Consider the following 27,397-nt stretch of genomic DNA (forward strand, 5'->3'; position numbering starts at 1 on the left):
CCAAGCTGAGCTCACTCTGCGCCTCCCCCTCCTCGGCTACCTGCTCTGGGGCTGATCTCTCCTCCACCCTCCACAAGCCTCAACCTGCGCCTGCAGCTGCTCACAGACCTCTCCTCTGGGCCCTCTCTGGGAAATCGCTTTCCCCCTGGGCCAACTCCTAAGTGATCTTGTAGATGTCTCTGGGAGATCTTCCTACTCCTCCCCACACAGGGTGGCATCTTCTGTAGGTAAAACGTAGGTAAAAGGGTGCTTGGGGTTCACACCACCCCAGAAGTATTGAGCCACTCTGTTTGAAATGTTAGAGCAGTAGACTCAGGCGGGCAGGCTTGGGGCCACCTAGGGCACTGGCGTCCAAGTCCCAGCTTGTGGCCTGAACTAGTTCTCTGGCCCTGGACTAGCTGGCTGACAACAGGGCCAGACTCCCCCTGGTGGGAGGTGGGTGTGGATGAGCACATGGCACCAGCTGAGGCTGATCAACCTAAGAAAGAAAAAGCAAGAAGAGGCTTGATGCATAGACTGAACGAACCCAGAAGGAGTGGCTGGCCACATGCAGGCCAGGTGTGGGTGCCACAGGCAGCCACGCCTCCAACCCTGGACTTTGGATGCCTGAGAGTGGGCGGCAGGCCAAGCTGTCCAGCCAACAGATGCCGGCTGAGGAGTCATAGTCACCTTCACCATGCCGGGGAGCACCTGGGAGCTACACCTGCTGCTTCTGCTGGCACTGGGGCTCGGGTCCCAGCAGGCCCTTCCCCCACCCTGTGAGAGGTAGGTGTGTGGCAAAGAGGGGCAGGGGCTGGGATGCTGAGACGCCATCTCCAGCTCTGCCGAGGGAAGAAAGGGAAGAGAAGAAGTCTTGGGTTCCTGGCAGAGTAGGTGCCATGCTGGGCACTGGATATCCTGCCTGGGACAAGACAGGGCCACCTGAGGTGCCAGGGGTTTGCTGGTCACAGCCACATTGCTCTGTGCACTCTGCCAGGCCACTCTCAAGGTGGTTCCAACAAACTCCGTGCCTGAGGCCCAAGCCTGCTGTGGGAAGGACCCGAGGGCCCAACAAGCACACCTGGGCTCCAGCCCAGGCCTCTTTCTTCCCTCCCATCAGAGGGAGCAGAGAAACAGGGCAGCCTGGGAGCGCAGGGCCACACCCATCAATGCTACCAACCCTGGGAGGCCCACAGTGCAGGCATGATGACTTCTGAGAAGCAAATATGTCCCAAGGTTTGGTCGGGCATCAGGTTGGTGCCAATGTCGGGTCAGGGGGGGCTGTGTTGGTGGCCCACGAACCCCCTTGTCACCCGTACTTGGCAGTGGCTTGTGCCAGGTATGCTACCAGCCGACAGTGGCAGAATCATGGCAGGAAGCAAGCTCAGGCCTGCAGTGCCTCTCTGTGGTGGGATTTCTGAGCCGAGCTCTTCATGTGCCCTGCAATACAGTGGGAAGCGCATGGTCCTCGGTGGGGCAGGGGAGTGGGGGCTGCAGTTTTGTTTCGTGGTTAGCACAGAGGCATGGCGTGCCCAGGTGGCTCCCTTACTCATGGACTCTTCAGGTCTCCAGAGATCAAACATACCAGTGGTGAAAGGTCCAAACCAGCAATTCCACAGTTAGTCTAAGATATCCAGCCTGACCCACGGGCCCAGGCAAGCCATAGCTGGCCAGGTGTTGGCATCACCTGGAAGCTCCACAGTTTATCCTCAGGGCCAGAAGCGGGCCAGAAGTTTTGCTGAAATGGATAGGCATTGAACATGGCCGACCTGCCAAGTGGAGCCTTCTGGGCTCAAGCCACTTGTTGTAGAAGGAAGAATCTAGGCTCCTAGACCAGAACCGACCAGTCTCTGAGATGCCCCAAGGGATGGGAGGGTCCTTGTCTGAGGTGACACAGGATGCACCTTCAACCGGTTTCTGCTAAGGAAGTCAGGAAGTCCCACAATGTATGAAGGGGCTTGGGGCTTTGGATCACCTTGACCTCTGCCCAATTTCTTAGCCTTTAGGAAGGGAACTGGGGTTGCCTGTTGATCTCCATGGCTTGACCAAGGATGTGCCCAGTTGTGCCTATATCCTGCCACCCCAGGAAAATCCCCAGGCTCCCAGGGAGGGAGCACATGGGTGAGCCAGGAGGGTGATACATTCTGACCTTTTGGGGAGAGGATGCAGCCCTGCATCCAGAAGTCCCTGCTGCCAAGCCTGGGTTCTTTGGCTCCTGAGCGATGGAAATTGACACACGACTCTGATGAGGTTTACTGGGGACTTGGGGAATACCATGATGGGAGAAGCTCCCACGTGTCAGCCAGGGAGGAGAGCTCGGCAGGGGCTTGTCGGGTGGAAAGACATGGTTGTGCCTCTTGGCACATGCCACTGCTAGATGGCAGCAGGCCCGATGCTCTCTGCAGGCACGATGGTTTCTATTGTGCATGAAATGTTCAAAACAGCCCTTTAGTTCATTATTGCCACCCCAGCAGGGTCACCTGGTGTTCACACAGGGTTACTCTGGCCAGAGCACAAGTAGTAAGAGGCTTGAATGGTTAGGGCGTGTTCCTCCTTGGGCCTGACCAGCTTGAAGCTGTACCAGGCTCCCCAGGGACCAGAGGTGGACTGGTGTTGGGGTCGGGGCGGCCTGACCTTCTGAATCCGGTTTGGAACGTGCGTTATCCCAGGCTTCAGCATGTGGCTGCTCTGAGGTTGTATTTTTATAATGAGCGTGGTGCTCTCCTAGGTTCTATGAATTGTTCTAGCAAATGTTTACTTCTGAGGGGACCATGGGAATGCCTACACCTTTGCCAGCAGTGAGGGTGTAGTGTCCTGGGGAACCCAAGATGTTAGAGCTGGTGCCTGGAAGGAGGACAAGCACACAGCTCTCAGCACCAGAAAGAAGTTCCAGTATTGCAGCTGGAGTCAGGAAGTGCAAGGTTGACCAGAAGGACACTGACATGCTGAGACACGGGGTTTGGCAAGAGAAGGAGTTGGAAGTGCAGGAGCCTCTCTACCCACTGGAGGATATGGGGGATGGGGGGCACTAGTGTAGAAAGCAGTTGGGCTGCACTGAGTGAAGGACAAAAGGGGTATGAAAAAAAATCTAGAGGTGCGTGCCAGGTGTCTGGGAAATTTCAAACTTAGATATAAACTGGGAAAAGATACTCAAAAATGGAAGGAAGAGGCAGTCCCAGCTTGGATTCTGGCCAAGGGGACTATAGCCTCCAGGCCATCCAAGGGGGGCAGGAAAAGGCAGACCTGGGGCTGTCAGCAGATCTGGAGATTACTGAAAGCAAAGGTTGCTGGGATTGAAGTGATTGTGTGGGAGGAAGGTGTGATGGTGACAAGGGCTTTATGCGAAGGCAGTGCGTCCCCCTCTTCTGCGTGCTTCTCTCGGGAGTGAATGACTTTACCCCTGATGGGGGAGCAGCTCCCCTCCTACCTGTGTGACCCCAGAACCCCAGTAGAGGCCGTTGTTAGGGAACATTCACTTGAAGAGTGGGTGAAATGGGCTTGCGGTGGTGCAATGGCATCTTGCTTCATTGTCCTGGGCAGATCGCACATCCCGGGCAGAGCGTGGCATGAGGGTTCTCCATCAAACATAGTTGGTTGAACCAACAGGAGGTCGTGAGCTCTCTGGAAGCTTCCAGTTGAGCCTTTGACCTCCTCCTTGCACACCACCTGGGACTTTGGCCCAGAGAATGCCCATCCGAGAGGTAATTATTAGCTTAATATCAGATGTCATTTGTGATTGTCCCTTTGACTTAATCTCAAAACCTGAATGTCTTATACCATCTTGGGTAGTGTTGGAGATATGTCTGAGAGTAAGGGCAGGGTGCAGATTTCCACTGTGAACTGTGAAGCGTGGGGTTGGGAAGCCCTGTGGTGCAGCGTGCTAGACCTCCACCTGGGATGCCCACATGCCAGAGCGTCCCTGGATGCTCTCCCTCCCATCCAGTCCCTGCTGCAGACCTGGGATGCAATAGGTGACAGCTCAGGGCGTGAGTTCCTGCCACTCACACGGCAAGCCGGAGTGGATCTCCTGCCTCCTGGGTCAGCGTGCATCATGCCAGCCATGCCAACCATGTGGGGAGCAAACGAGTGAATGCAAGAATGCACTCTCCCAGTCTGTCATTCTGCCTTTCATATCATGAAAGAAATTTTTTAAAATGTCGATTAAGACAGTTGCAGCCCCCACGGGAGTGCCTGGATTTGCTTCCCAGCTCCTCCTCCCTCACCAGGCAGGCCCTGGGAGGCAGCAGTGATGGCCCAAGTAATTGCATTCCAGCTCTGGCTTTGAACCTGGACCTGTGGGCATTTGGGGACAGAGACAGTGGATGGCACTGTGTTTTCTCTTTCTCTCATCAATTCTTAAAGATTTATTTTATTTTTATTGGAAAGACAGAGTAGGAGAGAGGAGGAGAATCAGATAAGTTTTTTTTTTTAAAGATTTATTTTATTTTTATTACAAAGTCAGATATACTGAGAGGAGGAGAGACAGAGAGGAAGTGGAGCTACCAGAATTAGAACCAGCGGCCACATGGGATCAAGGCCACTAGGCCATGCCGCCGGGCCCCAGATAAGTCTTTTATCTTTCAGTTCACTCCCCAAAGGCCACAATGGCCACAGCTGGGCCAAACTGAAGCCAGAAGCCAGCTTTCTCTGCATCTCTCCAGGCATATTCCACCTTACTCTGCTGCTTTCCTAGGCCATAAGCAAGGAGCTGAATTGGAAGTGGAGCATCCAAGATGTGAACCGGTACCCACCTGACATGCCAGTGTTACAGATAGAGGCCTCATCTACACACCACAGCGCTGGATCCTTTCCAATCAACTTTTACAAATTACTCTGTGCAAGCATGGGCAAGGCTCCCAGCTCCAGAAGGACCCAAGGGGCTGCTGGGTTCTGTAGTCCCTTGAGCAGTGACCTGTAAACAGCCTTCAAAGGACTGGCCCAGAGCCACTTGGGTGGAGGATGGCAGTTGTTCAGGGCATGCAGAGGGCACACTCTGCCATGCTGCCTCTGACTGAAGCAGGCATGACAGCCAGATTAGCTCTGTGAGCTGCCCTCTTGGGTTTTTCCCTGGCTCTTGGGCAGTGCCGGTGGATCTGGCCATGTGGTCAATGGGAACCCTGTGTGTGAAAGCAGCAGCCTTCCAGGGCACAGCCCCAGGGAGCTGAGTCTTTGGGAGGACCTGCACAGAGCTGGCAGCTCGGGCTGATGCTGGTGGCCCCGGGGCCACCACGGGTCCTGGCGGGGCTGGATCTGGCGCAGATGGTGGGAGATGCAGCTGCTCACAGATGCGGAGGAGGAACACAACCAAAGCCCCTATGCTTCTCTGGACCTCTGAGGTGCACTTCCTCAGGGTGGTGCTTTGCTAGAGAATCAGAACCAGCAATGAAAATCTCACCTTTTCCAGTGTGTGCCAGAGCCCATGGGTGTGGTCTCCGAAAGAGTGCCCGTGGGAGAAGGACCCTGCTATTTCTCCAGGGATCTGGGGGAAAATGGGGCAGAGGAGGGGCTGGCATGATGCTGTGGTCCTCCCTGGGTCACCTGCCCTTTCTTCTTCAGCTGAGGCAGGGGTCCCAGTGCCAGAATTGCCGCAACAGGTTCAGCCATGGGAGTGATGAGTAAGGAAGGGTGGCGGTGCCCTTCAACCTGCATGAAAATCACGTGGCCTGATGGGCTGTGCTTTAGTTCTGTCTGGCAAACAGTGGGGTGGACACGACTCTGCCTCCTGGCTAAGATGCCCCTGAGGTCTGCAGTTGTGGAACCCTGCCCTGTGGGAGTGGACCCAGCAGTAGGAGCCCCTGCCAGACGAGCGCTGCTGCCTTCAACCTGGACCGGCACAGTGCTCCTTTCCCATGGTGGAGAAGCCTGATGCAGTGGAGAGGAGGAGCAGCCGCTGGGGATGAGGGCTGAATGCCTGGGCCGATCAGAAGTACAGGAGGGTAGTTCACCACTGTGTTAATGCTGTGTGAGAGAGAACGCTGTCATTCCTTCCTTCACTTATACCAGCCACCTGACCTAGCTACTGGGTCCTCTCCTGCTTTGGAAGATGACAGAGTCAAATGGAAACCTACCAATATGAATGGCTTGGGGCCCGGCTTGATAGCATAATGGTTAAGCTTCTCTCCTTGAATGCGCCAGGATCCCATATGAGCGCTGGTTCTAATACCGGCAGCTCCACTTCCCATCCAGCTCCCTGCTTGTGACCTAGAAAAGCAGTTGAGGACAGTCCAAGGCCTTGGGACCCTGCACCCGCATGGGAGACCTGGAAAGAAGTTCCTGGCTCATGGCTTCAAATCAGCATAGTACCGGCCGTTGTGGTCACTTAGGGAGTGAAACACCAGATTGAAGATCTTCCTCTCTGTCTCTCCTCCTCTCTGTATATCCGCCTTTCCAATAAAATAAATAAATCTTTTTTTAAAAAAAAAACACGAATGGCTTGTTCTGGGAGACTTTTTGTCACATGATATGATGGACTAGACTAGTCGTTGATGACAGTGGGACTCTAGTGATGTACCAACATTTTTAAAAAATATTTCTTAATTTGAAAGGTAAAGAGAAAGTGAGAGAGTTCTTCCATCTGTTGACTTACTCCTCAAAGGTTGCAATGACTGGAGGTGGACCAGGCTGAAGCCAGAAGCCTGGACTCCCATTTAGGCCTGTCACGTGGATTTCAAAATTCAGAGGTTAGGAGCCAGTATGGTGGGTATAGCAAGCTAAGCCTTGACCTGTGGTGCTAGCATCCCATATAAATGCCAGTTCCAGCCCAACTGCTTAATTTCCAATCCCTCTCCCTGGTTATGGCCTGGGAAAGCAGTGGAGGATGACCCAAGGCCTTGGGACCCTGCACCCGTGTGGGAGACCTAGAGAAAGCTCCTGGATCCTGGCTCAGCTGTTGCTGTTGATATCATTTGGGGAGTGCACCAGTAAGTGAAAGATCTTTCTCTGTCCATTTCTTTCGATAAATCTGCCTTTCCAATAAAAGTAAATAAATCTTTTGAAAAATCCAGAGACACCAAAATAAGCATATATTTCAATTTCATTTTCCATGATTTAAAAAAAATATGTATTTGTTTTTATTTGAAAGGTTAATTTACAGAGAGTAAGCAAAAGACAGAGAAGTCTTCCATCAACTGGCTAATCCTCTACCTCCAAGTGCCAGCACCCTTATAGGCACCAGTTCATGTCTCAGCTGCTCTACTTCCCTTCCAGCTCCCTGCTAATGAGCCGAGAAAAGCAGGAGAGGATGATCCAAGTCCTTGGGCCCTTGCACCCACGTGGGAGACCTGGAAAAAACTCCGGCTCCTGGCTTCAGATCAACTTAGCTCTGGCTATTGCAGCCATTTGGGCAGTGAACCAGCGGATGTAGGATCTTTCCCTCTGTCTCTTTCTCTCTGTAAATCTGACTTTCCAATAAAAACAAATCAATCTTAAAAAAAGCTTCCTTGGCCAATAATTTCCCATTGTTCTTTTTTTTTTTTTAAGATTTATTTATTTCTATTGCAAAGTCAGATATACAGAGAAAAGAAAAGACAGAGAAAGATCTTCTGTCCACTGATTCACTCCCTAAGTAGCCACAATGGCCAAAGCTGAGACGATCCGAAGTTGGGAGCCTGGAGCCTCTTCCGGGTCTCCCATGTGGGTGCAGGGTCCCAAAACTTTGGGCCGTCCTTGACTGCTTTCCCAGGTCACAAGCAGGGAGCTGGATGGAAAGTGGGGCCAACAGGACAAAAACCAGCACCCATTTGGGATCCTGGCACGTGCGAAGTGAGGACTTTACCCACCAGGCTACTGCACTGGGCTCATTTCCTGTTCTTAAATCCTGAGATAGCTTCACTAACTCCATGTTTTTATTTTAAAAGATTTATTTATTTTTTATTGCAAAGTCATATTTGCAGAGGGAAGGACAGAGAGGAAGATCTTCCATCCAATGATTCACTTTCCAAGTAACCTCAATGGCTGGTGCTGTGCCTATCCAAACCCAGGAGCTTCTTCCAGGTCTCCCACGCGGGTGCAGGGTCCCAAGGCTTTGGGCTGTCCTCCACTGCTTTCCCAGGCCACAAGCAGGGAACTGGATGGGAAATGGAGCTGCCAGGATTAGAACCTGTGCCCATATGGGATCCTGGCGTATTCAAGGTGAGGACTTTAGCCACTAGGCCGTCGCACTAGCCCCTGAACTCCATCTTTAGTGATCAGTATTAGTATTATGTTGTGACTCATTTGTATGGGGCAGTTGCGCCTTCCTTGCAGTGCCTGGATATACTGTATCCTAGGATGGTCAGAGTACAGTTCAACCTCATACCAAACAGCTGGGCTACAAAGGTTCTTCCGTTGGAGCTGGACCTGCACATGCCCCATTGATCATGGACAGGTGTTGCTGTCACAGGCCACAGTTTAGCTCTCTTCAGATTCTTGGCGGACAGGGAACAAAGCCAGTGGCCCTGGCTTCATGCACAACTTTGTCCTGAGCCTGCTTAGCACAAGGGGGACTGCTGTATTGCAGGGCCCACTGGGAGGACAACATGGTAGAAGAGCCCCCCTCCCCCGTTGACTATCTTAGGGAGTGTCATGTTACAGTGTCCTTGAAGAGAGGGCAGTCACAGTGCGTGAGACTAGCATATGGCTACATGCCCACTTGAGCACCATGCATGTACGGGTGGCCCTACGGTTCCCAGAGTTGTGCCCCTTGGGCCACATCAGCCAGGGTGAAAGATGTTGCCCCGTGGCTACTTGCGGCAGGCCCGTTTCCAGGGCTTGGTCTCATGTTGTATGACTGGCACTGTTTGTGCATCTGTTCCAACCTACATCCCAGAGCCTCATCATCCCAGGCTGACGCCTGGCCTCACCTTTCTCCTGAAAGAGAACTTCTGCTGCCTGCTCATGCGAGTTGATAAACCCTTTTCCTCTGGATTTTTTTTTCCTAACCCTTTTCCTCTGAATCCTTCTCCTGCTTAAAAGTCCATTTGGTGGACATTTTGGTCTTTGGTCCAATGGTGAAGTTGCCATGTGGCACACCACAGCCCAAACCTGAATACCTGGTTTGAATCCCAGCTCCTTTGCCTCTAACCCAACTTTCTACTAATGCACACATTGGGAGGAGTGGCCAAGACTCAAAGACTTGAGCCACTGCCACCCCTGGGGAGATCCTGAGGGAGTTCCCGGCTCCTGGCTCCAGCCTGGACCAGTCATAGCTGTTACAGGCTTTTGAGGAGAAAACCAGTGAATGAAAGGGGTGTGTGTGTGTGTGTGTGTGTGTGTCCATTTATCTATTTGTGCCTTTCAAACAAAATAATAGTGTGTAACTGGCAGGGCCTGTCCAAGGTGGCGGGCAGAGAATGTCCCCAGTGGTACCCCCACTTCACACATGCTAAGCTCTTGCCCCTTCCCCAGGTGTCCTGTACCATGTTGGTTCCAGTTAGCCCTGAGCATGTGCTCCAGCCATTGCATAGGTTGCTTGCTCCTTGGAGACCCCCATTTGTTCACTTGGCCTTGCATGCACATGCATACACACACCCCAGATGCCAGCCCTGCTTCCTGGCATCCACCCCAACTACTCTCTCTGCAGCCAGATCTACTGCTATGGCGAGCTCCTACACCAGGTCCAGATGGCCAAGCTCTACCCAGATGACAAGGAGTTTGTGGACATGCCACTGTCCATGGCTCCAGGTGAGTACCTAGGGCCGCACCTGCTCCTCTACCTCCCACCTGCAGGAGGTGGAGAGGGGGCAGTACTAGGTGGAGCAGCCCTTCTGAACAGGGAGGAGCTGGGGACGCCCTGCCAACTGGCCCCTCTTGACCCCACGCTCCCCAGACCAAGTCCTGCAGAGTTTTGCTGAACTGGCTGCGAGCCACAACCACAGCATCCCCAGGCAGCAGCTCCAGGAGTTTGTCTGGGAGCACTTCCAGGCCGCTGGGCAGGAGCTGGAGTCCTGGACTCCTGAGGACTGGAAAGCGAGGTATGATGCTAGACAGTGGGGAGGAGAGGGGCCCCTGGGAGGGGGCCACCTCCCTGAACCCTGGGTTGAAGGGGTGCTGGTCCTTATTCAGTCCCCAGTTCCTGCAGAAGATCTCAGACGCCAGGCTGCGCACCTGGGCGGAACAGCTACATCTGCTCTGGAAAAACCTGGGGAAGAAGGTAGCTGTGTGGGACTGACCTGTGAGGGACCATGCCTGCTACACGACCGGGGAGGAATCTCCATCCTGGAGAACACCCTTCCCACACCTCCTGAGTCCCCAGACAGAAACCTCCTAGAAAGAACTTCTGAGGTCAAAATGAGAACTGCTAGCTCCTCCTCACTTTCCCTTCCCTGAGCTTGCAGGACGGCGTCCGTCTCAGGAGCAGTAGCTATTGCTATGGCTGCACCCCAAGCCCACCCAGCCCTGAGCTCAGTACTTTCTCTCCTCTGTTCTAAGGCTTGGACAGGGCAGTGACTCCATCCAAGGCTGCCCAGGCCCAGCCACCCCTCCCCTTCTGCTCGCCCTGTGGCCTGCACCTGCTGGCCTCAAGGGTGGCTCGGGGCTCCTCTGCTGGCTGCATGACTTTGCTCAGCAGCCAAGCTGGCAGGAATGAACACGGGCCCTTCTGCTGCCTCCTACGATGGCTGGACTAGCTGAGTCCCCACCCCCACTAAAACTAGTACCTGCGGTCATGGCCTGGGGCAGAGGAACCTGGGAGACCTTTGGCCCCAGCTGCCCCTCCTGGGCTCACTCTGCCTTGCTCCCGTCACTCATGTCTGCTTCACGGGGGGGAGGGGAGGGAGGGGAAGGGTTGGACTTCTAGTCCCACCTGGGCCACAGAACAGCCTATGTGGGCTCTGCAGGGGAGAGGGGAGTGGGAACTGGCACCTGCCATCCAGCCAGAGACACCCAAGTCACCTTACCACTGATGCTTGGCAGACACCTGCCAGGAACCCACTAGCTGAATGGCTGGATCTTCTACACATGCTTACACTGAGCAAGGACCTGAGAGACACATGGGTGGCCAGCGAGACTTCCAGGGGCTCGGCCCTGCCCACACAGCCCGCAGCACAGGGCCAGAGCCTCTGGAGTCTTCCGCAGCTGCTGCCTCACCTCAGGGATTCTCCTGCCCGCAGATGAAGCCAGACGTGCTGAGCCAACCTGAGCGATTCTCTCTTATCTACTCGAAAAACCCATTCATTGTGCCTGGTGGGCGCTTTCTTGAGTTCTACTACTGGTATGTGCCCACGCCCAAGATGCCAGGGAGCTGGGGCGAGGGGTGGCTGTGCCGGGCAGAGAACAACCATGGGTAATGACTCCATTGTCCTCCAGGGACTCCTATTGGGTCATGGAAGGGCTGCTGCTCTCTGAGATGACAGAGACGGTCAAAGGCATGCTACAGAACTTCCTGGACCTGGTGAAAGAGTAAGAGGGGTGGGGCAGGAGCTCCGGGGCTGCAGCTGCTAGGCAACCAGAAGGCACCTCAGCCGGTCTCTGTCCCACAGCTACGGGCACATCCCCAATGGCGGGCGAGTGTACTACTTGCAGCGCAGCCAGCCCCCACTCCTGACGCTCATGATGGACCGATACATCAATCACACTGATGACATCACCTTCCTACGGTGGAGACCCCCACCCCACACCTCAGACCTCCCTGGGCCAGGCATAGGAGCATGGGGAAGGAGGTTGTGTGGGTGGACTGAGGCAGTGCCCATGCCTCCCCAGGGAGAACATTGAAACCTTGGCCTTGGAATTGAACTTCTGGGCAGAAAACAGGACCATCTCCGTGAGCTCAGGGGAAAGAAACTATACCCTGAACCGTTATTACGTCCCTTATGGGGGGCCCAGGTGAGGATTGGCCCAGCTCCCCTCAACCTCTCGCCACTTACTCTGGTTGGGGCCGCATGTCACCCCTGGGCAAGGGAGAGGCTGGTTCAGTCTGGCCTCCCTGGGTGTCCTTGGCAGACCCAGGCTGGGAAGTCAGGGTCAGCTGAGCCAGGGTGCTCACTTCTCCCTTTTGGGCCAGGCCTGAGTCCTACAGCAAAGATGCAGAGCTGGCAGACACTTTGCCTGAAGGTGAGCAGTGGAGGGGGGCAAGAGACAGCATGACCCCAGAGCCTGGTCCCTTGCTTGCTGCAGCCAAGCCTGGCCTGGATGTCCTCCCCCCACCTGTTCCGTCCTCACAGGGAGCCAGGAGAGCCTGTGGGCCGAGCTTAAGTCTGGGGCCGAGTCTGGCTGGGACTTCTCCTCACGCTGGCTGGTGGGAGGCCCGGACCCTGACTCGCTCAGCAGCATTCGGACCAGCAGGATGGTGCCCGTCGACCTGAATGCCTTCCTGTGCCAAGCCGAGGAGTTGATGGGCAACTTCTACAGCAGATTGGGTGGGTGAGCTCCCGGGAAGCTAGGGCTGCAGCTGAGGCCCCAGCCTTGGCAAACAGAACTGCCCAGGAAGGACTGCCAGGGTGAGGGCACCTAGCCAGCTCATGGCCTCCCCCTACAGAGAACAGCTTCCACTCCAGAGGATCAGAGTTAAGAGGGAACACACCTGAGCCCCCTTACATAAGGGTGCCTAGAGTCTGTGCAGGGACACCCTCATTCACACATCCATACTTTCCCAACAGCCACCCGTGGTGGGGGACCCACAGAACTAGGGGAGCCAGATGGCCAGTGTGTCTGCAGGATGAGCCCAGGAAGCAAGCCAGTCTTGGCTCTGGGGGCAGAGCAGGGCCATTTGGCTAAGGGAACTGGAGGGCCCTGCAGGTTGGAAAGGAAGTGGGTGCCAAGGATTCCTTACTTCAGGGAGGAAGATGGAGCAGAGCTGTCTAGTGTTGGGGGGCAAGGCTCTGTGAGCTCCCTCTGAAGGCAGCGCTGCCCCAGGAAATAACTCCCAGGCGACCAAGTACAGGAACCTGCGGGCCCAGCGGGAGGCAGCCCTGACAGCCCTGCTATGGGACGAAGACAAGGGCTCCTGGTTTGATTATGATCTCGAGAACCAGAGGAAGAATTACGAGTTTTACCCATCCAACCTCACTCCACTCTGGGCCGGCTGCTTCTCTGACCCTGGTGTCGCAGACAGAGCTCTGAAGTACCTGGAGGTGAGGGGACAGCAGCCGGGTCTGTCTGTTCCCCACTACATCACCCCTCCCGCGGACTCCAGAGAGCAAAGACCTGAGAGGTGGCAGCATCCCCCCACTCCAGAGAGCAAGGACCTGGGAGATGGCAGCATCCCCCAACTCCAGGGAGCAGGGACCTGGGAGATGGCAGCAGCCCCCCACTCCAGGGAGCAAGGACCTGGGAGGTGGCACCGCCACCCTGCTGTCTGCTAGTCAGCCTGCATGTCCCAGGGTGGCCACAAGGGGGCGGCCGCGGGCCACGAAGAGGTGGCTGAGGCGGTGCCCATTCTCCTGGGGTCCAGCACCCTGGCTCCTCCTGCAGCCCCCACCACAGCCACTGTGATTTTGGAACCTTCTAGCACAGCCAGATCCTGAGCTACCGGCACGGCATCCCCACTTCTCTTCGGAACACAGGCCAGCAGTGGGACTTCCCCAACGCCTGGGCCCCCCTGCAGGACGTGGTCATCAGAGGTAGGGAGGCCAGAGGGGCCACAGCCCAGGGCCTGAGGAGTGAGCTGCGGAGGAGACCCCTCGCCTTCCTCTCCCTCCTCTGCTCCCCGGGCCTCCCACCTGGCGCCCCCTCCCCACTTGCCCCGTCCCTGGGCTGAGGACAGGTGGGATCCAGGGAGAGGGTGTCAGGGCCCAGGCCTCCCCTCCCTGGGGCCTCTGCTGTGTGTGTGATGGGAGCTGTGGGGATTCAGAGTCCTGTCCCCGGGGGGGTGGGTCTAGGCCTGGCCAAGTCAACTTCACCCCAGACGCAGGAAGTGGCTTTCCAGCTGGCTCAGAGCTGGATTCGCACCAACTTTGATGTCTACTCTCAGAAGTCAGTCATGTATGAGAAGGTGAGCTCTGCCGGGGTCGCCCCCAGTCGCACTGGGGTGTCCTTCCCAGGTGTGGAGGGATGGTCCAGAACAGTGGCGACACCCAGTGGCCATTCCTGGGCACTGCAGGGGCCGGGCTGTGGCAGGAGGGGCTGCTCCCTGTAGGCGGTTTCCCTGGGGCTGGCCTGGTGGCTGGTGGGACCACAGCCTGACCTTCTCTCCATCCTCTTGTCCCCAGTATGACATCAGCAACGGTGGGCAGCCAGGCGGAGGAGGGGAGTATGAAGTCCAGGTGAGTGGGCTGAGCCCTGATATCCCCCGTGGTGACACTCCCTCCCCACCAGACCCCAGTGTGCCCCCCTGCCTGTGAGAAGCAGGGCCGGGCCGCCTGGTAGAGGAGATTCCCAGCCCCCTCCTCCCCTGCCAAGCTGTGTCTCCACCAGCCTGACCTCTGTCCAGGAGGGGTTTGGCTGGACCAATGGAGTGGCCCTGATGTTCCTGGACCGCTACGGTGACCGGCTGCGCTCGGGCACCCAGCTAACAACACTGGCGCCTCAGTGCCTGACTGCAGCCCTCCTGTTCAACCTCCTACTGCGGTGACCCCGACAGCCCGTTGCACCTGTCCCACCCAGGGAGCTCAAGTGCCCCCATTAAACTTACCACCCCTGTCTCCCACTGCCTCTTCCTGCCCCGTCACCTCCACTGCAGGGCACACAGCAGTGACTTGGAGGTAACATTTGTGGTCCTACATCCCTCCTGGCACCTTCCACTGAAGGAATTTCTCATCTGGGGAGGGTTGAGCCCTCAGTCCATCCAGCCACGTGCCCACACTCCCCTAGTCCAAATGCTTTATTGTTCTGCAGAAACACTTAGAAATACTGAAAACCACCAGCCAGGCCAGGTGGCCCAAGGCCCGGGGCTGGGGCACAGGCGGGGAAGTGGGCTTAGTGTTAAGGCGCAAAGGGCTGAGGCCAGTTGGTCGGAGGCTGGGACCTCTGCTCTCAACTCCAGGAAGAGGGCTGTGGCTCCAGGCCTGCCCCGCCTGCCCTCTCAGGCCTTCCCCCTGCTTGTCCCCGTCAGGACCCAGCTGGCCCTTCCAGACTCCTTGTATCCACAGTGGTGCTGCTCTAGTGGCTTCAGCCCCCTGGGCCCCCTCCGCTCTGGCTCCAGCAAGGCACGAGTGGGAGGGGGAGGGGGATGGAGACACGGGCAGAGGCGGTGTCCAGGCCCTTCCCCCCAGCGCTAGGTGCCCCTGGGTGGGCAGGAGAGATGATGGCAGGGCCCCCTGGGTAGGTCCAGGGGAGACAGTAGGTACAGCCACAGTGCCAGGCAATCAGCATGTTACCATGGCGACGGAACAGTCGCTATGCAGACCAGGGTGCAGCTGGATCTGGGCCTTACCTCGAGGGAGATGCTTGAGGCCTCTGGCCCTGGAGCAAAGTGGATAAAAAATAGAGGGGTGAATTTTTGGAGCGGAGCAGGGCCTGAGAAGTACACCACTGGACCATCACCCCACTGTGCGTGTGGCTCGGGCTGGCCAGGCAGGAGGGGATCTTTGGCAGACTGGTACCATGTGTCCTTTCCGCAGGAGAAGCCAGCCAGGGTGACAGGGGACAGGGCAGGAGGCCCACTTTGCCCTGGCAGGGCCTGGGGTGGAAACCCAAGAGAGTTATTGCAAATTCTGGGCTCCCCTCCTTGTCTCTTGGTTCCTGGCTGGCTCCAAAGGGCCAAAAGCCTCTGGGCCTTCCAGAACCCTACGGTTTTCTCGCACCCAGCTGCTCACGGCACCCTGCCCAGTAGGCAGCCAAGGGCAGGGTCCAAGAAGCCGGCAGCGGTCAGTTCATGAACTGAGTGTAGCCCTCAGCCCCTGTGACGATGACGTCCATCCAGATGCGCATGGCCTCTGCCGACGGGGCCACCATGTAGTAGAGCCGGTCATGGGTCTTCACACAGAAGGTGAGGGCCGGGTTGGGGCTCTGCCGAGAGACAGGAAGGCATGTCACCACCACTTACCTGCCCCTGATGGCTGACCACCATTCTCCCAGCTCCCCAAGAAGGTCTGCAGCTTAGGGGATGGGTCCTAGACAGGCCCCAAAGCCTGGTCCCACCTTAACCCACATAGGATCCCTTCCTCATCCCAAGTAGGAGAGGCCAGCCTCTAAGAGCTTTGGGAACCCTAAGAGCAAGGTGGGGGCACTGTCCTTGGTGCTCTCCAGTGACTATCAGGGTCAGATGGAAAAAGCTATAAGCAGGGGGGCTGGACCCCAGAGGAGCAGAGGGCAGGGCTGATGGGCTGCAGGTGGCTGGGGCCCCAGGAGGCTGCCAGCATCATTCCCTATCTCTTCCATCTCTCAGACCTGAACTTGGAGCTCCACCCCCCTTTTATCCCAGCCCTGTGCAGGGCCACCTGCAGGGGCTCGTGTCCTGCTGCCATCTCCTGGGACAGCGGGCAGCAAGCCACACGCCTGGCCCCCAAGGGCTTCTGGCTTCCGCTCCTCCCTCAGGCCTGGGTGAGTTAGGAGCATGGAGGGAGGGGGTCCGGGTTGGGGTGAGTAGGTATGGGGGTGTTAATATGCGATGGTGGTGGTTCTGGTTAGGAGTGTGGGGAGGGGTACCTCAGTCACCATAGTGAAGTGGAAAAACCTCTTCTGGGAGAGGAAGAGGAGAAGAGAGTGTGACAAAAGGAACAGGGGCCCCACCAGCCCCCGTCTCCCCTGAGCCACCTCCTCCCCCACAGCCCTCCACCCCTGACCTTGGCTGCACTGCGCAGGTGGTCATAGTACACCTCCTCGATGGCCTGGAAGTAGATGACCCCCTTCAGCTTCGTCTCATGCTTGTCTGCAAAGGAAGTGAGGGCCGGGGGGAGCGGGATGGCCTGAGCACATGGGCTGAGCTTCTCTAGGTGCAGGTTGGGGGGGTTACTGAATGACCTCAGGGAGCCCTGGGCTCGCTCTGCCAGGACATCACAAAAACTCAAAACATAAACATCACCCCCTACAGTGGGCAGGTGTGCGGCTGCTTATAGTCGTAATTCACATGCTGCCTTGGACCCAACAGGTAGACTTGTGAGACTGTCTCGCACGTGCGTGGATCACTCACTGTAGCCCTATGCGCACACAAGATGATGCATGACCTGAGGAGTTGCCAAATGCAGACTAAGCAAACAATTTCAGGACACACTGAGGTGGAGTTTACCTGGCTGCTAACTAACACAGTCAGAAATAAACCTGTAAGACGCATTCAGCTATAAATGCCTACATGGAGATACAGCCATTGGAGGTCTCTAAAATACACTAGAAAAAAAAGAATTGCATGTTACCTTTTGCACAGGAAAAAGGAACAGAAAACAGAACAGGGAAATGAAGAAATTTCAAGGGCAGTCTTGTGGTACAGTGGGTTAGCCTGCTGTGTGGGAATCTCCTGGCCCACCTTGGGGTGCCTGAGATCTAGTCCCATCTCTGCTTCCCATCCAACTTCCTGATAATGTACTCGGGAGGCAACAGACGAAGGTACAAGTGTGTGGGCTCCTGCCATGTGTGGGGGCCAAGATGGAGTTCCTGGCTCCTGGCGCTGACAGCCTGGCCCTGACGGCGCATTTGGGGAGTGAACGAGAAGATGGGACATCACCCTGTGTCTCTCTCCCTCTGCGTCACTCTGCCTTTTCAAATACAAAGATTCTTTAAAAATTGAACCAAATTTAAAGAAAAAATGGATTAAAAGATACTTTGGTGCAAAATATTTTGAAATTCCATGCAGTTTTCACAATACACATTTCCCATGACCTTTTGGAAAGTCCTTGCAGGTTTATTTGCTAATATTCTCCTACGGAAACTCCAGGACACATGGGAAATTAAATAAATAATAGTTCCTTTTTTAAAAACATTATTTGAGGGTCCAGCGTGGTAGTTTAGTGGCGAAAGTCCTCCTCTTGCATGCGCCAGCATCCCATCTGGGTGCCAGTTCATGTCCCGGCTGCTCTACTTCCCATCCAGCTCCCTGCCTGTGGCCTGGGAAAGCAATTGAGGATGCCCAAAGCCTTGGGACCCTGCACCCACGTGGGAGACCTGTAAGAAGCTCCTGGTTTCTGGCTTCTGATCAGCTCTGGCCATTGCAGCCACTTAGAGCGTGAAATAGCAGACAGAAGATCTTTGTCTCTCCTTCCCTCTGTAAATATGACTTTGCAATAAAAATATATAAATCTTCTTAAAAAACTATTTGAGAGGCTGAACTACAGACAGATCTTGAGTCCATGGGTTCACTCCCCAAGTGGTTACAATTGCCAGCACAAAGCCAGGAGCCAAGAACTCCCATATGGGTGCAGGGGCCAAAGTCCTAGAACCATCCACAGCTGTATTTAGGAAGCTAGGTCCGAAGTGCAGCAGCCAGAACTCAAAAACCAGTGCCAACATTGCAGATGGTGACTTAACCTATTGCACTATGACACTGGTTCCTTAAACTTGTTCCCATGTTTGAATTTTGAACCACAGGAATGCATTCACCAAATAGCAGAAAAAGGAGAAAGCAAGTTTCCAGCAGGTCCCTAGCACCTGGAGGTCAGGGCAAGAGGAGGTGCCCGTTCACTGGGGAGAGCAGGAGTAGTCAGGGCAGCATAGTACTCCGGCTCCACCCTGTGGCCACCACCACTGGATACCACAGCCACAGGAGAGGCCACACCAGGCATTCATCCTCAGTGGCCAAGCTGGAAGGAAGCCCGTCCTGGGGCGGGGCTGCTCCCCATCTGGTCCAGGCCCGAGTCACGGTTCCATCCACACCTGCATCCTTGCTCTGGCCCCACCCCCGGGCTCTCCTCCTCACCCGCAACCCGCCCTGGGTGGAGCTCATCCCACTGGTGCAGCTCACACCTCTCCGCTGGGGCCTCTTCCCCTGGAAGTGGTTGCTTCCTTGCTGTGGCCAAGGCTGCTTACAGACACCACTCCCGCCCTGGCATGCCTCTGCCCCTGTGCCATGTTCTCCAGTTGTTCCCTCCAGCAATCTCCTGGGTGATTCTCAAACCCACGACGTGTGTCTCCCCCACCCACAACACACACACAGGGCACTGCTCATTGCTGTGCTGTACTGCCCTGCATGCCCACAGCATAGCATTGCTCTATACAACCTACCAGGCTCATTCTGAGCCCCCTCCACACACGCTCCCCACCGGTTTCCACCGTCCCCAGACACCAGCAACCACATGCATGCCATGCAGCGGGTGCCCAGAGACAGGTTGGCTTTGACCTCCTGGCTGCAGAGGGAGATGGGAGTGAACCTGGTTCACTTCCACTTGGTTTTTCATTCATTCATTTCACTTGTTTTTTCATTCATTCATTCATTTCCTCAGCAACATCACTGAGCACCTGGTAAGGTCTGGGCTCTGGCAATCAGTGAGCCAACCAATCAAAAACATGGCTCTCTGAAGCCTACAGCCTGGTGTGGAAGGAGCGGGGAGAGGAGGGAGGGGGTGTGCACAGGGCTCATCCACTCATTCCCCAAAGGGCCCCTCCCGGCCTCTATGAGAGCACTGCAAGGTGCTAACGAGCCATAAGTGAGAGTGCATGCGCCGCAGTGAGCATGGTCTGGCATACATCAAGTGGCTTCAGTCATCAGAGGGACCAGGGGCTGGGGGAACTCAGAGGCAATAAAGTTGCCACACCCAGTGAGGCAAGGTCAGGAAAGGCCTCCCCAAGGGCAGCACCTGACCTGCACCCTGGGCCACCGGGCCACCGCCATCCCTGGAGATGGGGGAGGGGGAGCCCAGCTGGGGTGGGCCAGGTGCACGAAGGCCTGCCTGCAGCCGCTGGGCCCATCTCCAGCCTCACCCTGACTCCAGGCCTGGCCGCCTTTCTGGGCCCTACTCCCTCCTATCCAGAACTCCCCTGGAAATAGTAACTGGCTCCTGCAGCCACTTCCTTACCCCCCACCTCTTCCTGATCTTGTGCAATCTGGCTCCTGCCCCGGGTGCCCCAGGCGCAGCGGAAACCCTACTCTCTCTGCCCGCAGCCTCAAAGCCACGTCATCCCAGGTCTGGTCACAGCATCTCTCCTGGCTGGGGACACCTCCTGCTCGCAAATGTCTGCTCCCTTGGCCAGCTTCCTCCCTTATTTCTGTCTGAACCCGATCTTCCTTTTACTCATGGACATTCAGCGAGGCCATGCATGCCGAGCGCCTGGTGCGGGGTCAGTGCTGCCTTCCTGCCTTCTGCCCTGTCTCCCTTTGTTAGTTCTTACTCCTCCTTCTGGTCCAGGAAGAGCTCTCTCTCCTGCTCAGCTCTACAGTCTAATTGCTGGGGGAGGGGGAGGGGTTGGAGAGCGGTGAGAACTGGGGAGACTGACTTAACCTCTCTGAGGCTCAGCCATGTGAAGAGGAGGTGACACCTGCAAAGGCAGAATGAAAGCACTTCCAGCTCTCACACGTGCTCAACCAACGTGGTCTGCAAGGGTGGCAATTCTTACTCCCCAACAGTTTCCACTGTCACTCTGCCTGTAACCCAGACCCTCCCCATAAAGCTGGGTGTCCCAGGGGCACTGCACCATGCTTACAACCCAGCTCTTCTCCGCAGGCTGGCTTCTCCCAGCCCAGGTGGGAAACTGAGAATGCCTGTGCCTCTGTTGCCCCACACCCAGGGCCTGGGGGAAGGGGGTACTTGCTTAGGGAGCAGGTTAGAGGGGACAGCAGGTAGCCCAAGCCTGGGCATCTTTGGCACCACACCTGTATCCCTCACTGCTTCCAAGGTCCCAGGAGGACTGTTTCTTCCAGCGTGTGGCTGGTGGGGCACAGCTGAGACACGTGTCAGCGAGTCACACCCAGCAGGCATACTTATCACCAATTCAGGGCCCACTTAAGCCTTTCTTTTCCTGCTCCGGCTAGAAAGGCATGCAATAGTACCTTGCCATGGCTAACCACCCACAGGAAAGGAAAGTGGCTCAGACCGCCCTGGGGGACACTCCAGAGGCAGTTCCAGGATCCCCCCAGGCAACTGCTCAACCAGTTAGAGTCCCTGAGGGAACTCGCCCCAGGCAGGGAGTCCTCATCCCCTTCCAGAGCCAGGCACCTGCAGCATCTGGCATCCCCTGAGGGAGCCAGGCCAGCAGGTGTTACCTGCCTGAGCATAAGCCCCCAGGGGGAGAGAGCTGAGGCCAACCTCACAGGTCACCAGAGCCCATCCCTGCACACACCACGTACTCAGTGATGTTGCCAAGTGAGTGAGTCAATAAATGAATGAATGAAAAAACACAAGTGCAGGTAAGCCAAGTTCACTGTGTCCCGCTCTGTGGCCAGGAGGACAAGACCAACCCTCGCCTCCGGAAGCATGGCCTTCTTGCAGAAAACTAGCTGTGTGGGCTGACCTTCAGGCAGTCACAGGGACACTCACCCACGTAGTAGGACAGCGTGCGCTTCAGCCTGTCAAAGACAAACCAGCGCTTCTTCCACGACTTAATCTTGCCGCCCATCTTGACCAAGTAGCCGCGGCAGACCTGGAGAGGAGCAGCTGCCAGTCAGGAGCCGGCACACAGCCCTCCTTGGCCCCTCTGCCCAGGCTGCCTTTGGAAGTGTATGCTGCTGTCACTCATGCTGGAATTCCCGGAGATTTTGCCAGCATGCCTTCCGGCCAGCACTGCTAGCCCTGACACAGAGACCCAGGCAGGTCAGAGCAGGAACTGAGCCTTCAGTCACAGGGACCCGGCAGGTGTCTGACTGTGGTGCCCTCTCCAAGTACCCGGGGCCAGCCCTGTGCCTGGTACCTTGCTGCTGAGTACCACGTGCAGACAGGTGTCCACGCCATGGCCTGATGACTCGATGTGGGTCTTCAGGTCAAAGTCCTCCTTCCGGATGGGCAGATAGCGGGTCAGGGGCCGTGCCTGGGAGCAGGGGGCAGAGTCAAAAGTCTCCTCTTCTTGCCCCATGGTCCCCCTCCTAAACCCTTGTGACTTCAGTCCTGAGCCCCCCACCCCCTGTTCCTCCACAGCCTGGCCAGGAGATGGACAGATTCCCCTGCCCAGCACAATTGCAACTTCCACCTTCTTCAACTGGTTCAAGTGTCCTGTGTCAATGGAGGTGGGGGAAGGGGGAGGCAGGGCTGGTTCTGTGCCAGGAGGGAATTTCTGTCCCCAAGACATGCAGGTGGGGCCAGGATGGCCGTGGATTGCTGTGAGCAGGACAGGCAGCAGGGGGTGGGCAAGGGAGGTCCAGCACAGAGTCATACAGCACACAGGGGGCCGAGGGATGCTTCCCTGACTCTTCTCAGCTGCTTCTCTGCAAGGCGGCCCCATGCCAAGGCCAAGGCTGGTTTGAATGGACCCCAGCGGGACTGTATCTCCTGGAGCCAGCACATCCCTGCAGAACGCTGCCTGTGCTCAGTCCACAACAGCCTCAGCTAGAGCAGGTGGCAGGGGTAGGCTCCAAGCTCACCTGGGAAAACTGCTTCTCCCGCATCTTGACCTCCTTCTCCACCAGCTGCTGCCTCCTGGCACTCTCGCTCTGGAGCCTCCGTTCCACCTGCTCCCGCCGCCGACGTTCCTCCTCCAGGGCCTGCCGCCTCAGCTCCATCTCCCGCTCCTACCCCAGAGTCAGGGCTCAGCGCCCACTGCTGCACTCTGCCCCCTCAGCTGGCCAGGCAGGGGCACAGAAGGCATCATCTTCACAGCCCACCCTCTCCAAGAGCCCTGTTGGGAATGAAGCAGGAAGCCCTGGCCCTGCCACCACCACGCTGGGGCTTCAGGAGCCCAACAAACCAATTTCAATCATGCCTCAGTTTCCCTCTGCAACATGGGGTTAGAACTCCTGCTCCCAAAAGTATAGTGCAAACTACATGCCATATCATATATGTGAGATGTATCTATAAATGCCCATCTATGGTACAGCAGAAAAGCAGCACTTAATAAGGCCAAGGAGGACCTTAGCACCCTATCCGAATTTCTAGAACATGGAACTGCCGAACCTTCTTTTTGGGCAGTTAGTTTGTCTGAGTCCTTCCCCAAACACTAACTTCAGGTCCTTGGAAACATGTTGTTGTGGGACTGGTGCCATGATATAGTAGGCTAAGCTTCAGTCTACAGTACTAGGCTACCGCGCCAGGCCCAAAAATAAATAAATCTTAAAAAAAAAATTGGAGGGCCCGGCACTGTGGCCTAGCAGCTAAAGTCCTCGCCTTGAACGCGCTGGGATCCCGTATGGGCGCCAGTTCTAATCCCGGCAGCTCCACTTCTCATCCAGCTCCCTGCTTGTGGCCTGGGAAAGCAGTCGAGGATGGCCCAAAGCCTTGGGGCCCTGCACCCATGTGGGAGACCCGGAAGAGGTTCCTGGTTCCCGGCTTCGGATCGGCACAGCACCGCCATTGCAGTCACTTGGGGAGTGAATCATTGGACGGAAGATCTTCCTCTCTGTCTCTCCTCCTCTTTGTATATCTGACTTTGTAATAAAAAATAAATAAATCTTTAAAAAAAAATTGGAGACCAAGGTCATGACTGAACATATAGAAGCAGTTTAAAATTCATCAAATACAGATTACAGGAGCAATGGTCCTAGCACAGCACATTAAGTTGACTGCATCTCATGTCAGACAGCCTAGGGTCGAGTCATACCTCCACTTCTGCCTCCACTTCCAATCTAGCTTTCTGCTGATACACCTAGGTTCCAGCAAGTGATGGCCCAAGTACTTGGGTCCCTGCCACCTACATGGGAGACCTGAATAGAGTTCTGGGCTCCTGGCTTTGGCCTGGCCCAGCCCCAGCTGTCATGGGATTTTGGAGCATCTTTCTCTCTGCCTCTCTGCTTCTCAAGTCAATTAACAGGAAATGTTTAAAAACCACAAAAATTGGGGCTAGTGCCATGGTGTAGCATGCTAAGCCTCCATCTGTGGCACCAGCATCTTATATGGATACCGGTTTGAGTCCTGGCTGCTCTACTTTCAATCCAGCTCCCTGCAAATACACCTGAGAAGGCCGTGGAAAATGGCCCTAGTGTTTGGGCCCCTGCACCCACAGGGGAGACCCAGAAGAAGCTCCTGGCTTTGGATGACTTGCCCAGCTCTGGCTATTGTAGCCATTTGGACAATGAACCAGCAGATAGAAAATCTACCCCCCTTTCTTTCTGTTTCTTCTCTCTGTAACTTTATCTTTTAAGAAAAAGAAAAAAAAACATAAAAATTAAAAAGCAATCGAGCATGCCAGTGATGTTCTTTGTGCCTTAAACAAGACAGACCTCACTACCATCACCCCTGACTTGGCATTTCTGCCCGGCTCTGACCTGGACAGAGCCCCCAGTCCTTTACCTGCCCAAGAGATGCTCACCAAGGGGCCGACTCCAACGCCAAAAGACCATTAGTGTTCTCTGCTGGCTGGACCCACTTCCACATGGCTGTTGCTTCCCCTTCTAATCCCTGCAGCTGCTGCTGCCTCTCTCCCTTCAAGAGATGCTGCAAGTTCTCACATGAAGACAGGTGCTTCTGTAGATCCTTATTTAACTTCCTCCCCAGGCACCAGGCTCCTGGGCCCATCTATGCCCAGGATACACACCCGTTCTCTCTCTGTTGAGCCCCAGCTCTATGCCCACGTGAAGGGGACACGACTTTCCTTAATGCCCTTTGCCCTACAGCCAACATCCCTGCTCTGGCTTAGCTCTGCATCCCCTGCTGTCCCACACCTCAACCCCCAGCTCCAGCTATTCCTAACCATCCCTAAGAAGAATGCCATGCTGCAGACAGGGATACAAAAGTCCACAGAGGGGGCTGGCGTTGTGGCACAATAGGCTAAGCTGGTGCCTACAACACCATCTTCCCTTACAGATGCTGGTTCAAGTCTATACTGCTCCACTTCTGATCTGGTTCCCTCATAATGCACCAGGAAAAGCAGCAGAGGATGGCCCAAGTACTTGGACCCCACCAGTCATCTGGTAGACCCAGATGGAAGCTCTTGGCTCATAACTTTGCCCGGGCCCAACCTTGACTGTTGTTGCCAACTAGAGAATGAACCAATGGATGGAAAATTTTCACTTATTCTCTAACTCTGCCTTTCAAACACAGAAATCATTTGAAAATAAAAAGTCCACAGAAGCAAGCAAACACAGATTCAAAGTGCCAAGTTGTTCAGGAAATTTAAGGTTGCATAACATTTATGCACACCTTCTGCTGCCCAGAGCTGTGCAGCAGCACCCTCACCAAGCCAACCCTACACCTGCCAAAGCAACACAAACTTTTAAAGCATTTCTACCCCATGGAGCTGGTGCTGTGGCACAGGAGGTGAAGCTGTTGCCTGTGATGCCAGAATCCCATATGGACACTGATTTGAGTCTTGGCTATCCACTTCTAATACAGCTGCCTGCTAATGCACCTGAGAAAGCAGTGGAGCACGCCCCAGTCCTTGCCCCACATTCAGGTGCGAAGCTTGGAAGAAGCTTCTGAATCCTGTCTTCATACTGGCCCAGTCCTGGGTATTGTAGCTATCCAGGAAGTGAGTCAGCAGATAGAAGATCTCTCTCTCCCTCTCTTTCTATGCAACTATGCCTTTCAAACAAGCAAATCAATCTTAATAAGAGAGAGCACATGCAAGCCCTTCTAATCCCAAGGGAAAGCTGTGTGGCCAACATGGATAGAAGGGCTTGAGCTGCCACGCAGGCCCCTCCACCTTGCACCTCCCCGGCCCAGGGCAGCCTCACCCTGGACTCCATGAGCCGGCTCTTCTCGGCATGGGCCTCTTTTAACATCTTCTCCATCTCCTCAATCTTTCCCATGTCCAGACCGCTGGCACTGTGGAGCCAAGGAGGAAGAGCGCATTTATCAAGGTGCGTAGGAGACCTGGGCCATAGGCAGAGGGCCCCGGGCATAGAAGGGTACCTGGACACGTTGTCGGGGGAGCAGGCCGAGTTGCCCCCTGTGGAGATGCTGGTCTCCAGGCTGTCTGAGCTCTCCAGGCTCAGCGTGTCATAAGCGAGCTCACCCTCTTCCCCGCGCTCCCGCCCGGCTGGCAGGTGATGCAGGATGGAATGGTGCATGAGCGGGGGGAGGGACGCTGCCCCATGCAGGGCATCCCACTGGCACTGCGCCTCAGCCGCCGCCTTCTGCTTCAGCTCAGCCAGTCGTCGCCTCTGTTCCTCAATCACTTGCTGCCCTGTGGAAGGGACAGGTGTGTGTCACAGCAGGCTCCCTGCTACCTGAGAGGGACACTGGCAACATCACTGAGGGATGAGGTGAGCAGGAAGTGGCTGACACATGACGGCACCCTCTCCCATAGCTCCAGGCAGGCTGCCCACACTGCCCATGGCACTAACATCAGTGTTCTTGCTGCATCCCAAGCCCACACTGGGCACCCATCCTGCACAGGTGCCCTGGTAGTGAGATGGTCAGCTGCTTCCAGCTTACAACCCAGAACTGAGCAGATGAGCAGAAGACATGCACCCACATAGCCTGCTGGGGAAGGGAGGAGGCGATGAAGCTCCAGGGGCACCCAGGGTGCCCGTGCAGACCCCCTGCAATGCAGATGCATAAGCAACATCACAAGAAAGTGGGCAAGAGAGACAGGGAGGGAGAGAAGTCAGCTGCAGGGCTGAGGCCTACAGGCCTGGGGCGTGGGGCAGAGGACACACCATGCTGATGCCAGGGCAAGGGCAGCCTGGCCAAAGCAACAGCCTCGGTGATCTCCGCTCTACCTGCTAGATCATCTGTCGGGAGGGACTCAGCGGGAAGCGACTCAACTGGATGAGGGTGCAAAAGGAAGACATGGAGGAGAGAGGAGAGAAGGAGAGGAAAGAGGAGGAAAGGAAGGAAGAGGAGGGAAGAGAAGTGAAGGGGAGAAGAGAGAGACAGACACACATGGGCTTTTAAAACAATGAAGATGCACACAAATCAACGGGACTCCAGGGTCCCCATTTCTGGAGGTCATGAAATCCACCACCCTGCCTCTGGACTTGGTCATGTCTAAGCCTCGTTTCTTATCTGCTAAGCACATCAGGCACCTGGGCCCCTGCCTTGCAGCCTACTGCTAAGTATCGGGTTCCTGGGGTGGGTATGGGGGGCGGGTATCAATAATTCTCCCTGCTCCCGCCCATGCTCCATTAAAGCATGAACATCCTGTGAAAGGCAGGGCCCAGAGGCAACAGTGGGCTGAGTCACAGCCACTCACCCTTCTGCTGCAGAGCCAGCTGGCGCTTGGTTTCGATGTCCTGCAGTGTGGCAGCCAGGTTGCGCGGAAGGCTGCCCGTGCCATTCTGGGCCAGGAGGGCACTCTGCTGAGGCAATGGAGAGCTGGGTCTGGAGCTCTCACACCCCCTCACCCAGCCCCTGATGTGAACGACTCCAGATCCAACACCCGCCCCCCAACATGCACTTGCACCCCAACCACTGTCCTCAGACCTTTGGGGAAGGACTGCGGCCCAGGGTAGCCACGCTGAGCTGGGAGGAAGAGGAAGAGGAGCCAGAGGAGGAAGGCAGGGGGCCGCTACGGGTCCGGGGCAGGGGACTGGTGGCCTCCCCATCCATCTTAGAGCGGTAAACCTGGAGGGAAGAGACACTGCCCAGTGATGCCAGGTTCCCACATGTCACCC

At 55.9% G+C, this 27,397-nt stretch overlaps 2 protein-coding genes across 20 annotated transcripts in view; one reads left to right on the forward strand and one right to left on the reverse strand.

The window, feature by feature from the left end:
* Window positions 1-240: 240 nt before the first annotated feature.
* TREH (trehalase) lies at window positions 241-14,522 on the forward strand. Of its 3 annotated transcripts, XM_058663822.1 has the most exons (15): window positions 241-765; window positions 9,539-9,639; window positions 9,785-9,929; window positions 10,021-10,108; window positions 11,067-11,167; window positions 11,263-11,355; window positions 11,436-11,552; window positions 11,656-11,778; window positions 11,957-12,006; window positions 12,117-12,311; window positions 12,808-13,025; window positions 13,403-13,514; window positions 13,773-13,885; window positions 14,103-14,156; window positions 14,324-14,522. In XM_058663822.1, exons 1-15 carry the CDS (start codon window positions 677-679, stop codon window positions 14,462-14,464), a joined length of 1,740 nt encoding a protein of 579 aa, XP_058519805.1. In that variant the 5' UTR covers window positions 241-676; the 3' UTR covers window positions 14,465-14,522. The 3 variants fall into 3 exon arrangements, with proteins under 3 accessions (XP_058519805.1, XP_058519807.1, XP_058519806.1); XM_058663824.1 differs by lacking the exon at window positions 11,436-11,552; XM_058663823.1 differs by lacking the exon at window positions 11,263-11,355.
* An 873-nt stretch (window positions 14,523-15,395) lies between these two features.
* The window catches only part of PHLDB1 (pleckstrin homology like domain family B member 1), a 43,182-nt gene continuing 31,180 nt past the window's right edge, over window positions 15,396-27,397 (reverse strand). For 16 of the 17 annotated variants that reach the window (XM_058663807.1, XM_058663810.1, XM_058663808.1 and 13 more), the window contains 9 exons: window positions 27,207-27,347; window positions 26,977-27,079; window positions 25,692-25,965; window positions 25,514-25,604; window positions 22,271-22,417; window positions 21,604-21,720; window positions 21,234-21,336; window positions 16,617-16,702; window positions 15,396-15,840 (listed from right to left, as the gene is read on the reverse strand). In XM_058663807.1, the coding sequence (XP_058519790.1) occupies window positions 15,700-15,840; window positions 16,617-16,702; window positions 21,234-21,336; window positions 21,604-21,720; window positions 22,271-22,417; window positions 25,514-25,604; window positions 25,692-25,965; window positions 26,977-27,079; window positions 27,207-27,347 (1,203 nt within the window). In that variant the 3' untranslated portion in view covers window positions 15,396-15,699. The remainder of the gene's footprint in view (window positions 15,841-16,616; window positions 16,703-21,233; window positions 21,337-21,603; window positions 21,721-22,270; window positions 22,418-25,513; window positions 25,605-25,691; window positions 25,966-26,976; window positions 27,080-27,206; window positions 27,348-27,397) is intronic. The other variant, XM_058663821.1, reaches the window with a different exon arrangement.

The sequence above is a fragment of the Ochotona princeps genome, chromosome 4, assembly GCF_030435755.1.
Source record: "Ochotona princeps isolate mOchPri1 chromosome 4, mOchPri1.hap1, whole genome shotgun sequence".
Lineage (NCBI taxonomy): Eukaryota > Metazoa > Chordata > Mammalia > Lagomorpha > Ochotonidae > Ochotona > Ochotona princeps.

Coding starts and splice junctions, on each gene's coding strand:
- TREH (XM_058663822.1), top strand. CDS start 677: ATGCCGGGGAGCACCTGGGAGCTACACCTGCTGCTTCTGCTGGCACTG. Junction 766..9,538: donor CTTCCCCCACCCTGTGAGAG/GTAGGTGTGTGG, acceptor CTCTCTCTGCAG/CCAGATCTACTGCTATGGCG. Junction 11,553..11,655: donor GATGACATCACCTTCCTACG/GTGGAGACCCCC, acceptor ATGCCTCCCCAG/GGAGAACATTGAAACCTTGG.